Source organism: Oncorhynchus keta, chromosome 15, assembly GCF_023373465.1.
Source record: "Oncorhynchus keta strain PuntledgeMale-10-30-2019 chromosome 15, Oket_V2, whole genome shotgun sequence".
Classification (NCBI taxonomy): Eukaryota; Metazoa; Chordata; class Actinopteri; order Salmoniformes; family Salmonidae; genus Oncorhynchus; species Oncorhynchus keta.
Window position 1 is genome coordinate 38,952,687 of NC_068435.1, and position 15,516 is coordinate 38,968,202.

Consider the following 15,516-nt stretch of genomic DNA (forward strand, 5'->3'; position numbering starts at 1 on the left):
TGAACTTCTCATCTGTCATGTTTGTCTCATGCTTCTTTATATTCATATGGCCTAGGGGCTAATCAAAACATCTCATCTGTCATGTTTGTCTCATGTCTCTTTATATTCATATGGCCTAGGGGCTATGTAGCTTCTCATCTGTCATGTTTGTCTCATGTCTCTTTATATTCATATGGCCTAGGGGCTATGTAGCTTCTCATCTGTCATGTTTGTCTCATGCTTCTTTATATTCATATAGCCTAGGGGCTATGTAGCTTCTCATCTGTCATGTTTGTCTCATGTCTCTTTATATTCATATGGCCTAGGGGCTATGTAGCTTCTCATCTGTCATGTTTGTCTCATGTTTCTTTATATTCATATGGCCTAGGGGCTCTGTAGCTTCTCATCTGTCATGTTTGTCTCATGCTTCTTTATATTCATATGGCCTAGGGGCTATGTAGCTTCTCATCTGTCATGTTTGTCTCATGTTTCTTTATATTCATATGGCCTAGGGGCTATGTAGCTTCTCATCTGTCATGTTTGTCTCATGTCTCTTTATATTCATATGGCCTAGGGGCTATGTAGCTTCTCATCTGTCATGTTTGTCTCATGTCTCTTTATATTCATATGGCCTAGGGGCTATGTAGCTTCTCATCTGTCATGTTTGTCTCATGTCTCTTTATATTCATATGGCCTAGGGGCTATGTAGCTTCTCATCTGTCATGTTTGTCTCATGCTTCTTTATATTCATATGGCCTAGGGGCTATGTAGCTTCTCATCTGTCATGTTTGTCTCATGCTTCTTTATATTCATATGGCCTAGGGGCTATGTAGCTTCTCATCTGTCATGTTTGTTTCATGCTTCTTTATATTCATATAGCCTAGGGGCTCTGTAGCTTCTCATCTGTCATGTTTGTTTCATGCTTCTTTATATTCATATGGCCTAGGGGCTATGTAGCTTCTCATCTGTCATGTTTGGAGTTGTGTTGCAGTGTTATGCAGACACTTTCAACTGTTAATAAAAATGTGATGCCCTGGTCGTGTCAGTGTGCATTAAATTTACCGAGCAAGTGTCCCTAAAAATCAACTTCTCATTTAGAAAACAGCCTATGTGGGATCGATGTGAGTCAGAAACATATATTCTACTGTCAAAATTGACTACAAAGTTTAAATAGGATCATTTTGGTCATAAAGTCAGTCTCTGAGCTATGTGAGACTTGTGGTCATGATTGCGTCACAATGTAAATTAAGGTTGGATTTATTTCAATCATGCCCACATGCCCACAGCAGGCAGCACACAACTAATCATCAATTCAGAGTTCAGCTGAATGCAACCCAATCTTAATACCAGTGGTAAATTTGGGTTGACTTTGGATATCCGTATGGGGTAGGTAGGTACCATCTGTAAATTACACAATGTACATGGGACAATATGTTAACATTCCAATAACTCCAAATGACTTAAAACCCTCAATTGAACTATAAATTGTAGAAATACATGTATATTATTGAAAGCATTTAATGAGAAAATAATAATGTGTGTGTTAACGTTCCCCAGTGTCTGTGTTGTGGGTTTGTGTATATGTGTGTGTGTATTTCAGGAAATGGCTTCCTGGATTCCAAAACAGCTGATTGGTCAGCCCATCACTAATTGTATTTTGGTTAGCGCGCCAGGTGGTGTTAAGAATAGGTAAGACCTGGGCGGACCACCCCCTGTATTTTGGTTAGCGCGCCAGGTGGTGTTAAGAATAGGTAAGACCTGGGCGGACCACCCCCTGTATTTTGGTTAGCGCGCCAGGTGGTGTTAAGAATAGGTAAGACCTGGGCGGACCACCCCCTGTATTTTGGTTAGCGCGCCAGGTGGTGTTAAGAATATGTAAGAACTGGGCGGACCACCCCCTGTATTTTGGTTAGCGCGCCAGGTGGTGTTAAGAATAGGTAACACCTGGGCGGACCACCCCCTGTATTTTGGTTAGCGCGCCAGGTGGTGCTAAGAGTAGGTAAGACCTGGGCGGACCACCCCCTGTATTTTGGTTAGCGCACCAGGTGGTGTTAAGAATAGGTAACACCTGGGCGGACCACCCACTGTATTTTGGTTAGCGCGCCAGGTGGTGTTAAGAATAGGTAAGACCTGGGCGGACCACCCCCTGTATTTTGGTTAGCGCGCCAGGTGGTGTTAAGAATAGGTAAGACCTGGGCGGACCACCCCTGTATTTTGGTTAGCGCGCCAGGTGGTGCTAAGAATAGGTAAGACCTGGGCGGACCACCCCCTGTATTTTGGTTAGCGTGCCAGGTGGTGCTAAGGATAGGTAAGACCTGGGCGGACCACCACCTGTATTTTGGTTAGTGTGGCATTAAGAATAGGTAAGACCTGGGTGGACCACCCCCTGTATTTTGGTTAGCGTGCCAGGTGGTGCTAAGAATAGGTAAGACCTGGGCGGACCGCCCCCTGTATTTTGGTTAGCCTGCCAGGTGGTGCTAAGAATAGGTAAGACCTGGGCGGACCACCCCTTGTATTTTGGTTAGTGTGGCATTAAGAATAGGTAAGACCTGGGCGGTCCACCCCTTGTATTTTGGTTAGCGCGCCAGGTGGTGCTAAGCTTTACTCTGTAGTGCAAAAACTCACTCTGAGAGCCCCCACCTATCCACTTACGCAATGTGATCTTTCACGCTCATTTTTCAAAATAAAAGCCTGAAACTAGATTAGCCTGAAACTAGAAAACAGATTTGGATCAGCTCAGCTCCCTGAACAGGTATATGGAACCTGGACAGGAATATGTATCTAATCAGGTGCATATATCCGACAGGTAAATATCTGAACAGGTGTACGTTCAAAAGTTTGGGGTCACTTAGAAATGTCCTTGTTTTCCATGAAAACATACATGAAATGAGTTGCAAAATGAATGAGGAAATATAGTCAAGACATTGACAAGGTTATAAATAATGATTTTTAATTGAAATAAAAATATATTTTTTTACCTTTATTTAACCAGGCAAGTCATTTCAGAACAATTTCTTATTTTCAATGACAGCCTAGGAACAGTGGGTTAACTGCTTGTTCAGGGGCAGAACAACAGATTTGTACCTTGTCAGCTCGGGGGTTTGAACTTGCAACCTTCTGGTTACTAGTCCAACGCTCTAACCACTAGGCTACCCTGCCGCCCTTCAAACTTTGCTTTCGTCAAAAAATCCTCCATTTGCACCAATTACAGCCTTGCAGACCTTTAGCATTCTAGTTGTTCTATTCTATTTGTTGAGGTAATCTGAAGAGATTTCACCCCATGCTTTCTGAAGCACCTCCCACAAATTGGATTGGATTGATGGGCACTTCTTATGTACCATACGGTCAAGCTGGTCCCACAACAACTCAATGGGGTTGAGATCCGGTGAATGTGCTGGGCACTCCATTATAGACAGAATACCAGCTGACTGCTTCTTCCCTAAATAGTTCTTGCATAGTTTGGCGCTGTGCTTTGCGTCATTGTCCTGTTGTAGGAGGATATTGGCTCCAATTAAGTGCCGTCCACAGTGTGGCGTTGCAAAATGGAGTGACAGCCTTCCTTCTTCAAGATCCCTTTTACCCTGAACAAATCTCCCACTTTACCACCACCAAAGCACCCCCAGACCATCACATTGCCTTCACCATGTTTGACAAATGACGTCAAGCACTCCTCCAGCATTTTTTCTTCTTTTCTGCGTCTCACAAATGTTATTCTTTGTGATCCAAACACCTCAAACTTAAATTTGTCTGTCCATAACACTTTTTTCCAATCTTTCTCTGTGCAGTGTCTGTGTTCTTTTGCCCATCTTAATCTTTTCTTTTTTTTGACCAGTCTTCTTTGCAACTCTGCCTAGAAGGCCAGCATCCCGGAGTTGCCTCTTCACTGTTGACATTGAGACTGGTGTTTTGGGGGTACTATTTAATGAAGCTGACAGTTGAGGACTTGTGAGGCGTCTGTTTCTCAAACTAGACACTCTAATGTACTTGTCCTCTTGCTCAGTTGTGTACCGGGGCCTCCCACTCCTCTTTCTATTCTGGTTAGAGTCTGTTTGCTCTGTTCTGTGAAGGGAGTAGTACACAGCATTGTACAAGATCTTCAGTTTCTTACAAATTCTCGCATGGAATAGCCTTCATTTCTCAGAACAAGAATAGACTGACGAGTTTCAGAAGAAAGTTATTTGTTTCTGCCCATTTTGAGCCTGTAATCGAACCCACAAATGCTGATGCTCCGGATACTCAACTAGTTTAAAGAAGGACAGTTGTATTGCTTCTTTAATCAGAACACCAGTTTTCAGCAGTGCTAACATAATTGCAAAAGTGTTTTCTAATGATCAATTAGCCTTTTAAAATGATAAACTTGGATTAGCTAACACAACGTGTGTCACGCCCTGGCCATAGAGAGGATTTTTAGTCTCTATTTTGGTTAGGCCAGGGTGTGACTAGGGTGGGCATTCTAGCTTCTTTAGTTCTATGTTTTCTGTTTCTATGTTTTGGCCGGGTATGGTTCTCAATCAGGGACAGCTGTCTATCGTTGTCCGTGATTGGGAATCATACTTAGGCAGCCTGTTTTGCTACCTTAGTTGTGGGTAGTTGTCTTCGATTTTGCGTATAGCCTTACGGAGTGTCACGGTCGTGGTTGTTGTTTTGTTGGCGACATTTGCGAATAAAAAAAAATGTACGCTCACCACCCTGCACCTTGGTCCGGTAATTTCCCTGACAACATACCATTGGAACACAGGAGTGATGGTTGTTGATAATGGGTCTCTGTACGCCTATGTAGATATTCCATCCAAAATTTGCCGTTTCCAGCTACAATAGTAATTTACAACATTAACAATGTTTACACTGTATTTCTGATCAATTTGATGTTATTTTAATGGACGAAAATGTGCTTTTCTTTCAAAAACAAGGACATTTCTAAGTGACCCCAAACTTTTGAATGGTAGTGTATGTACCTAAACATGTGCATGTACATGATCTATTTACCTGTCCTGATATGAACAATATTATTTACATGAGCAGGTATATTTGTAAGCAGGTATATGGACAGGTAACTAAATCATCTACCTGTTCTGATCTGGATGGATGCTGAGGGCTGGCTGGCTGCGTCCCCCACTGTTGACAGACATGACACTGAGGGTGTAGTCTGTGTATGGCTGCAACTGCAGCACCGTGCCTGGGGAGCTGGTCACCGCGGTCTCTGAAAAGAATTCTCCCACCTCAGACTTGGCCTGCAGGATGTAGCCACTAGCCCCAAACATCTCAGTGAACTCCATGGCGGTGCTGTTGCTCTGCTTGGAGTAGGCCTGCTTGGTTGGTACCTCAGGGCCTGGTGGTTAGAGAAGAGTGGTCACGCACACATATGCACACATCGTCATCAGATTCAGAATCATCTTTATTTTTTTATAATATACTGTATATATCTACAGTTGAAGTCGGAAGTTCACATACACTTAGGTTGGAGTCATTAAAACTCGTTTTTCAACCACACCACAAATGTCTTGCTAACAAACTATAGTTTTGGCAAGTCGGTCAGGACATCTACTTTGTGCATGACACAAGGAATTTTTCCAACAATTGTTTACAGACAGATTATTTCACTTATAATTCACTGTATCACAATTCCAGTGGGTCAGAAGTTTTACATACACTAAGTTGACACTAAGCTTTAACCCAGCTTGGAAAATTCCAGAAAATTATGTCATAGCTTTAGAAGCTTCTGATAGGCTAATTGACATAATTTTAGTCAATTGAAGGTGTACCTGTGGATGTATTTCAAGGCCTACCTTCAAACTCAGTGGCTCTTTGCTTGACATCATGGAAAAATTAAAAGAAATCAGCCAAGACCTCAGAAAAGAATTGTAGACCTCCACAAGTCTGGTTCATCCTTGGGAGCAATTTCCAAACTCCTGAAGGTAACAAGTTCATCTGTATAAACAATAGTATGCAAGTATAAACACCATGGAACCATACAGCCGTCATACCGCTCAGGAAGGAGACGCGTTCTGTTTCCTAGAGATGAAGGTACCAGACTACGGTTTCCAACTGTACACGGGGACAAAGATCGTACTTTTTGGAGAAATGTCCTCTGGTCTGATGAAACAAAAATAGAACTGTTTGGCCATAATCACCATCATTATGTTTGGAGGAAAAAGGGGGAGGCTTGCAAGCCGAAGAACACCATCGCAACCGTGAAGCACAGGGGTGGCAGAATCATGTTTGGTGGTGCTTGCTGCAGGAGGGACTGGTGCACTTCACAAAATAGACCGCATCATGAGGGAGGAAAATTATGTGGATATATTGAAGAAACATCTCAAGACATCAGTCAGGAAGTTAAAGCTTGGTCGCAAATGGGTCTTCCAAATGGAAAATGACCCCAAGCATACTTCCAAAGTTGTGGCAAAATGGTTTAGGACAACAAAATCAAGGTATTGGAGTGGCTCTGACCTCAATCCCATAGAAAATGTGTGGGAAGAACTGAAAAAGCGTGTGGGAGCAAGGAGGCCTTCAAACCTGACTCAGTTACACCAGCTCTGTCAGGAGGATTGGGCCAAAATTCACCCAACTTATTGTGGGAATCTTGTGGAAGGCTGCCCGAAACATTTGACCCAAGTTCTACAATTTAAAGGCAATGCTACCAAATACTAATAGAGTGTATGTACATTTCTGACCCACTGGGGATGTGATGAAAGAAATAAAAGCTGAAATAAATAATTCTCTCTACTATTATTCTGACATTTCACATTCTTAAAATAAAGCAGTGATCCTAACTGACCTAAGACAGGGCATTTTTACTAGGATTAAATGTCAGGAATTGTGAAAAACTGAGGTTCAATGTATTTGGCAAAGGTGTTTGTAAACTTCTGACTTCAAGTGTATATATCTGCAGTACCAGTCAAAAGTTTGGGATGAGTTGGGATGAGTTGGACTGCAGAGTGAAGGAAAAGCAGCCAACAAGTGTTCAGCATATGTGGGAACTCCTTCAAGACTGTTGGAAAAGCATTCCAGGTGAAGTTGGTTGAGAGAATGCCCAGCGTGTGCAAAGCTGTCATCAAGGCAAAGGGTGGCTACTTTGAAGAATATAAAATATATCATCTATTTTGATTTGTTTGACACTGTTTTGGTGACTGCATGATTCCATATGTCTTATTTTATAGGTTTGATGTCTTCACTATTAATATACAATGTAGAAAATAGTCAAATAAAGAAAAACCCTTGAATGAGTAGGTGTGTCCCAAACTTTTGACTGTAGGTATATAGATATAGACAGTATACATATATATATATATATATATATATATATATATATATATATATATATATATATATATATATATATATATATATATATATATATATATATATATATATATATGACAGTATATATATAAAAAGAAAGATGATGATTTTTTAAATGGGTCTGGGGGTGTTTCACATTTTTATTGAGACAGTTTGGAAATCAAAAGGGGATACAGGTAGGTGGTGGCACCAGTGGGAAAGATGGACGTGGGGATTGACCCACGGTCTCTGGTAGGGCTTGACCCACGGTCTCTGGTAGGGCTTGACCCACGGTCTCTGGTAGGGCTTGACCCACGGTCTCTGGTAGGGCTTGACCCACGGTCTCTGGTAGGGCTTGACCCACGGTCTCTGGTAGGGCTTGACCCACGGTCTCTGGTAGGGCTTGACCCACGGTCTCTGGTAGGGATTGACCCACGGTCTCTGGTAGGGCTTGACCCACGGTCTCTGGTAGGGCTTGACCCACGGTCTCTGGTAGGGCTTGACCCACGGTCTCTGGTAGGGATTGACCCACGGTCTCTGGTAGGGCATAGTATAATGTTACTTGTGCCGGGAGTGTTACCACCAGTGCTATTCATAAAATATGACGGAATAGAATAAAGACGCCTGTCATTTGTTCTCTCTCCATGTCCATTATGCACACACGTCCATTAGGCGCGCATACAGTAGCCTACATACATGAGCTCCTCTCCAACTCTGCTCAGCTCAGGACCTTGCTGGTGTTAGAGTTTACGGTGATTTTGTAGGGGCTAGCGCCGGAGTAACGACTCCATCGCACCCTCATACTTTTTGTGGTCACTTGGAACACAGAGAATGTTATGTCTGCAAAGTGGGGAAAGAACATAAATCACTTAATACATTTTAAGCTTATTATTTGCGTTTATGTAATATCTTGTAAACACATGTATTTGAAGCTCTATGGTGAAGCTCTACCAACGCAAATCGTTTGGTGCTCCCGAGTGGCGCAGCGGAGTCACTACATACACCCTGGTTCGAATCCAGGCTATATCACAACCGACCGTGATTGGGAGTCCCATAGGGCGGCGTGCAATTGGCCCAGTGTAACAGTATAATTTTAAACCGTCCCCTCGCGAACCAGGGACCTTCTGCACACAACGACAACAGTCACCCTCGAAGCATCGTTACCCATCGCTCCACAAAAGCCGCGGCCCTTGCAGAGCAAGGGGAACTACTACTTCAAGGTCTCAGAGCAAGTGACGTAACCGATTGAAACGCTACTTAGTGCGCACCGCTAACTAAGCTCGCCGTTTCACATCCGTTACACCAGCATCGTCCTAGTTTGGCTGGTGTAGGCTGTCTGTCATTGTAAATAAGAATTTGTTCTTATTGTCTTGCCTAGTTAAATAAATAAAACATTTAAAATAATCAGTTTGATGTTGAACCTATATTGATTTTGGGTTGCAAACGCTTGAGTTTTTATTTTATGTCTACATTTCACAAATATACTTATTAAGGGAAATCATTTGAGACATGTTGGTTGAATTATGTAATGTACTGCCCATTTAATAATTTTTCTCTCCTGTGCATGCGAATTTGATGAGCTGGCTGATTTAGCCCGTTTTAAAACTTGTTCCATTTTTGGCCAATCCAGAGAGTCGGGTTTGTGGGGGCACGGGACTTCTGCGCAGGTGATATCGGTCGAGAGGGAAGAGCGGTAGGAACACAATAGTTGTAGTTTAGTTTAAACTGTATTTTTACATGTGAAAATACGATTTGCTTTGAGCAGAAATACTTATTACCGTACTAAAAAGTATAGTTAAAAAGGGTAGTCTTGAATTTACTGGATTCAACTGCTGCTTTGCTGAATTGACGCTCCAGTCGTTTCGTAGCCTAGATTTCTCCAGATCAGGAGCTGGAGTGGATGGCTTGGTCAGAGATGATCTGGGGACTTCTGTGAAGCTGGACATCGTTTCTTGGTTGCATGCAGGGCATTTTGTATTGCATGTGTTGTTGTGCATTGTATGAATTTGTATGTATTTGTATGTGTGTCATATAATACATTCTAGTATGTCTCTGGTACTTTTTGTGTTCCCCTTACCGAGTTGTCATACCACATTTTTTATTTACAGAGATTTCCTTTTCACCATATTTTCCATGTTGATTTATCTGAGCCTTTGGTGAGAGCCTCAACTAACCGGTGCCCCCCTGTACCGGTACCCCCCTGTATATAGTCTCTCTATTGTTATTATACTGCTGCTCTTTAACGACTTGCTACTTTTATTTCTTATTCTTATCTGTATTTTTTTAAACTGCACTGTTGGATTTCACATGACTGGGAATACAGATATGCATCTGTTGGTCACAGACAGCAAAAATACACACAGGCCTCTCAATTACAGTAGCCCACTATGAACAGCGCTGGTGCCTCTCGAATAAGTGGGGACATTTTGCAACATCAAATTTTTTATCTTTTCAATAATATGACATTTACAAAATAACTAATGAAACCAAATGGTTATAAATAATGTAATTCAAAAATAAATAATCAGATTCAGTCAAATTTCTCAAATACATCCATTTTCCAAAAACACATTCAAAAGGTTTTTCTAATTGTAAACTGAAGGTTTAATAATGTTTAACTTTGGGTTGGAAGTTGCCACAGAGCTAATCCATGAGTTAGTGTTATAGTATTATTAAAATATACAGTTGAAGTCAGAAGTTTACATACACTTAGGTTGGAGTCACTAAAACTAATTTTTCAAACACTCCACAAATGTCTTGTTAACTAACTATAGTTTTGGAAAGACGGTTAGGACATCTAATTTGTGCATGACACAAGTAATTTTTCCAACAATTGTTTACAGAGAGATTATTTAATTTATAATTCACTGTATCACAATTCCAGTGGGTCAGAAGTGTACATACACTAAGTTGACTGTGCCTTTAAACAGCTTGGAAAATTCCAGAAAACGATGTCATGGCTTTAGAAGCTTCTGATAGGCTAATTGACAACATTTGAGTCAATTGGAGGTGTACCTGTGGATGCATTTCAAGGTCTACCTTCAAGCTCAGTGCCTCTTTGCTTGACATCATGGGAAAATCAAAAGATACCAGCCAAGACCTCAGAAAATAAATAGTAGCCCTCCACAAGTCTGGTTCATCTTTCGGAGCAATTTCCATATGCCTGAAGGTACCACGTTCATCTGTACAAACAATAGTACACAAGTATAAACACCATGGGACCACGCAGCCATCATACCGCTCAGGAAGGAGACGCGTTCTGTCTCCTAAAGATGAACGTACTTTGGTGCGAAAAGTGCACATCAATCCAAGAACAACAGCAAAGGACCTTGTGAAGATGCTGGAGGAAACAGGTACAAAAGTATCTATATCCACAGTAAAACGAGTCCTATATCGACATAACCTGAAAGGCCGCTCAGCAAGGAAGAAGCCACTTCTCCAAAACCAGCATAAAAAAGCCAGACTACAGTTTGCAACTACACATTGGGACAAAGATCGTACTTTCTGGAGAAATGTCCTCTGGTCTGATGAAACAAAAATAGAACTGTTTGGCCATAATGACCATCGTTATGTTTGGAGGAAAAAGGGGGAGGCTTGCAAGCCGAAGAACACCATCCTAACTGTGAAGCACGGAGGTTCCAGCATCATGTTGTGGGGATGCTTTGCTGCAGGAGGGACTGGTGCACTTCACAAAATAGATGGCATCATGAGGGAGGAAAATGATGTGGATATATTAAAGCAGCATCTCAAGACATCAGTCAGGAAGTTAAGCTTGGTTGCAAATGGGTCTTCCAAATGGACAATGACCCCAAGCATACTTCCAAAGTTGTGGCAAAATGGCTTTAAGGACAACAAAGTCAAGGCATTGGAGTGACCATCACAAACCCCTGACCTCAATCCTATAGAAAATGTGTGGGCAGAACTGAAAAAGCATGTGTGAGCAAGGAGGCCTTCAAACCTGACTCAGTTACACCAGCTCGGTCGGGAGGAATGGGCCAAAATTCACCCAACTTATAGTGGGAAGCTTGTGGAAGGCTACCCACAATGTTTGACCAAAGTTAAACAATTTAAATGGCAATCCTATCAAATACTAATTGAGTGTATGTAAACTTCTGACCAACTAGGAATGTGATGAAATAAATAAAAGCTGAAATAAATAATTCTCTCTACTATTATTCTGACATTTCACATTCTTAAAATAAAGTGGTGATCCTAACTGTCCAAAAACAGGGAATTTTTACTAGGATTAAAATGTCAGGAATTGTGAAAAACTGAGTTTAAATGTATTTGGCTTAGGTGTATGTAAACTTCCCGACTTCACCTGTATACAAAATAATCCCTGCTGAATTCACTGGTTAGCTAATCCTGGACCAGCTCTATAGTAGCAGCAGTATCTCCAGTGTGTCAATTAGAGTGTTATGAGCCAGTATTGTTCCTCCCTGTCAATGGGTGAAGGCCGTGTAACTTCCTGTACAGCTCAACCTTGGCAAGGTCAGCTGACAGGCTCTTGGCCATCCTATCAGTGGTCCTCTTCATAATGCGGGCTGCCTCGATAGCCCTGTCCAATGTTCTGTTGATGTCCTCATCCTAAAACAAACAACAACAGTTTAAGGTTACGCTTGTATCTCAGTCACCTTTAATTTACTTACAAAAGGCATAGAAAACGGTTATGACATGAAATGATAATAACCTACAAAAAGCTCCATGGTTCTTTTAGGATTACAATTCTTTGTAAAATTTACATTTACATTTAACATTTACATTTAAATTTAAATAAATTAAATAATTTAAATTATTTACAAGTAAATTTAAATTATTTACAAGTAAAATAAAATCAAACACAAAAAAAAACTGTGCAGTACGAGTACCAGATGTACTAAATTGTTACAAGTTAACAGTACCACTAATCATTTCTCAGTAAATACAAGTAAAACATTACTGGCACCCATTGATATGAAATAATGTTTTCCATGTGGCCAGGCTCACCCCGCTGGCTTTGTGCCTGCTGGCTATGACCCCAGTCCTGGGGGGGCTGAGAGCTGGGGGAAAGGTCTGCTGAAAGTACACGTTGCTGGGCAGCAGTGCTGAGTCTGACTGGGTAGAGCGCCTCCGGTGGTGGGAGACAGACTGCTGCTCTCGCACTTTGAAACTGTTGAGACCCACGGAGAAGAGCGAGAGCATGAGTACAGTAGTATAGGATTAGGCAACCCTGGGAAGCATCTCAGTTCTTCTCTTTCACCTTCACTGATGAAGGTTCAAGCAATATGGAGGATAAATATGGATTCAAATAAGGCAAATAGATTATTGCAATAAATGATGAAACCATATCTTACCCTGCCGGTAAACTGCAGGAGGTGCCATAGTTGACTTGCAACAGAGGCTTCTGTCGAGGCTGAGAGGAGAGAGGATACCTGCCCTTAGAGTAGACATTCTCCATGTCACCTGGTGGTGCTACAATGAAAAAAGACTAAATCAACATCACAACCCTGACGAATCTGTTCCAATGTTTACATGTTAAAATGGGTAAAGTAGTCAGAGTGATACACGGTCATGGCAGTGTCACAGGGGCTTGTTGCTGGTCCTTACGTGGAGATCTGTAGCTGAAGTTCTTGTATGAGTGCCAGAGTGCTGGAGGACTGGGATGGGTGAGATTGGAGGTCTCCAGAGAATGGTTCTCCTCTGATGCTAAAAGGGATTTTAGTATTTAGTATTTTATTAGGATCCCAATTAGCTACAGCCAAAGCTGCAGCTACCTTTCCTGGGGTCCACATAAAACATGACATAATACATCACACCAACAGACAATTACATGTAGAAACACACACAACTGCCTTTATGACCACCAAATACAACTTTAAGGCAAATTCTGCAAGTTGAAGGACCAAAATCTGACTCAGCAACTGATTTAATATTTTGTTAAATATAATGTAAGAATCACTCTTGTTTTTGCAATTGTTCCTTTTATTTTAGACCCATAAGCAGAAAGTCAATACCAGCACCACCAACCTGTATTCAAGTGTTTTCTGCTCTGGGGTTTCACTGGTCCATCTGAGCAGGAGTAGGGCTTGCTGCTCCCTCTCCTGCCACCTAGTGGTGTACTGTGGAATGGTAGCATGATCCCAGACCGGTCCGACTCCACACCGTCTGTACCTAGAGAAAACGACCACATACAAGGGGATTGTAATTTTGTTCACAAGTGGTGTACGACATTAAAAGCACATTATACACATTCAATGACCTACATATACGGTGCCTTCGGAAAGTTCAGACCCCTTGACTTTTCCCATATTTTGTTATTCTAAAATGGATTAAATAGGTTTTTTTTTACCTCATCAATCTCCACACAATACCCCATAATGACAAAGCAAAAACTGGATTTTAGACATGTTTGCAAATGTATTACAAATAAAAAATGGAAATATCACATTTACATAAGTATTCAGACCCTTTACTCAGTACTTTGTTGAAGCACCTTTTAGCAGCGATTACAACTTCAAGTCTTCTTGAGTATGATGCTACCAGCTTGGCGCACCTGTATTTGGGGAGTCTCTCCCATTCTTCTCTGCAGATCCTCTCAAGCTCTGTCAGGTTGGATGGGGAGCGTCGCTGCACAGCTATTTTCAGGTCTCTCCAGAGATGTTCGATCGGGTTCAAGTCCGGGCTCTGTCTGGGCCACTCAAGGACATTCAGAGACTTGTCACGAAGCCACTCCTGCGTTGTCTTGGCTGTGTGCTTAGGGTCATTGTTCTGTTGGAAGGTGAACCTTTGCCCCAGTATGAGGTCCTGAGTGCTCTGGAGCAGGTTTTCATCAAGAATCTCTCTGTACTTTGCTCTGTCCATCTTTCCCTCAACCCTGACTAGTCTCCCAGTCCCTGCTGCTGAAAAACATCCCCACAGCATGAAGCTGCCGCCACCATGCTTCACCGTAGGGATGGTGCCAAGTGATGCGTGGCATTCAGGCCAAAGTGTTCAATCTTGGTTTCATCAGACCTAAGAATCTTGTTTCTCATGGTCTGAGAGAGTCTTTAGGTGCATTTTGGCAGACTCCAAGTGGGATGTCATGTGCCTTTTTACTGAGGAGTGGCTTCCGTCTTCTATAAAGGCCTGATTGGTGGAGTACTGCAGATGGTCGTCCTTATGAAAGGTTCTCCCATTTCCAGAGGAACTCTAGAGCTCTGTCAGACTGACAATCGGGTTCTTGGTCACCTCCTTAACCAAGGCCTTTCTCCCCCGATTGCTCAGTTTGGCTGGGCGGCCAGCTCTAGGAAGTCTTGGTGGTTCTAAACTTCTTCCATTTAAGAATGATGGAGGCCACTGTGTTCTTGGGGACCTTCAATGCTGCAGAAATGTTTTGGTATCCTTCCCCAGATCTGTGCCTCAACACAATCCTGTCTCGGAGCTCTACGGACAATTCCTTTGACTTCATGGCTTGGTTTTTGCTCTGACATGCACTGTCAACTGTGGGACCTTATATAGACAGGTGTGTGCCTTTCCAAATCATGTCCAATCAATTGAATTTACCACAGGTGGATCTGTCACGGTTCAGAGTTATTTTTCCTCCGATTTTTTGTTGAGTCACGTTGCTTATATGCAGTAAGGTGCGATGTGCAGGGAAAAGTAGTGGCCGTGGTTTTTAGGTCTTTTTGTGGTGTTAGAGGTATGAACCTTGTTTCTTTATTGAGGGTAGTAGTAGATAGGGTTACTAGGGGGTGTTCCTTTTACCAGGATCGAAAATGGTGCTGTTTTTATATTTTCTCGTTGGCGCTTGTTAGCGGAGTTTTAGCTTTGATCGCGTTCGTGTCCACTTGGGTTCCCGGATATGCGGTAGATTTGGCTGTTTTGCGGTGTTCAAGTCCACTTGGATTATGGGATGTACGGTTCCGAAAAGGCTTTTTTATGCTGTTTCCAGTTTTTTATGGGTGGGGGTCTAACCTAGGTTTTGGTTTGTTTATGTATGGTGCAGAGGTGTGAGTGGGGTGGACCTATTTTATACTTTTGTTTCTTTTTGCTCCTAAGTTGGAAATACGTTCGTCAGGATGGGTAAAAAGTCTCTTACACCTGTGTCAGTGTAGTAAGTCCAGTTCTTTGTGGAAAAAGGTCTTTGTCTTTACCTAAAAAAAAGGGGGTAGTGTCTTGAGAGAAAAAAACTTTGGTCTTGAGTAAAAAAGTTGGTATCTTTGGGAAAATCCTCTTTGGCTGGAAAATGGTAGTGTCTTGAAAAAACCTTTGTCTTGAGTAAAAAATCAAATAAAAAAAAAA

General features: G+C 42.0%; 1 protein-coding gene across 1 annotated transcript; it reads right to left on the reverse strand.

The window, feature by feature from the left end:
- Positions 1–9,748: 9,748 nt before the first annotated feature.
- LOC127907691 (uncharacterized) lies at positions 9,749–13,467 on the reverse strand. Its single transcript, XM_052464271.1, has 6 exons — positions 13,452–13,467; positions 13,264–13,407; positions 12,844–12,942; positions 12,591–12,708; positions 12,244–12,406; positions 9,749–11,844 (listed from the first exon to the last, which is right to left on the reverse strand). The coding sequence occupies exons 1-6, from the start codon at positions 13,465–13,467 to the stop codon at positions 11,674–11,676; spliced, it is 711 nt and encodes a 236-aa protein (XP_052320231.1). The 3' UTR covers positions 9,749–11,673.
- Positions 13,468–15,516: the final 2,049 nt, after the last annotated feature.

What these genes read in the sequence shown, in the direction of transcription:
- LOC127907691 (XM_052464271.1), bottom strand. An exon ending in CAGAAAACACTTGAATACAG is followed by an intron (nt 12,943 to 13,263) that starts GTTGGTGGTGCT and finishes AATCCCTTTTAG; the next exon opens with CATCAGAGGAGAACCATTCT. An exon ending in TCCTGCAGTTTACCGGCAGG is followed by an intron (nt 12,407 to 12,590) that starts GTAAGATATGGT and finishes GGGTCTCAACAG; the next exon opens with TTTCAAAGTGCGAGAGCAGC.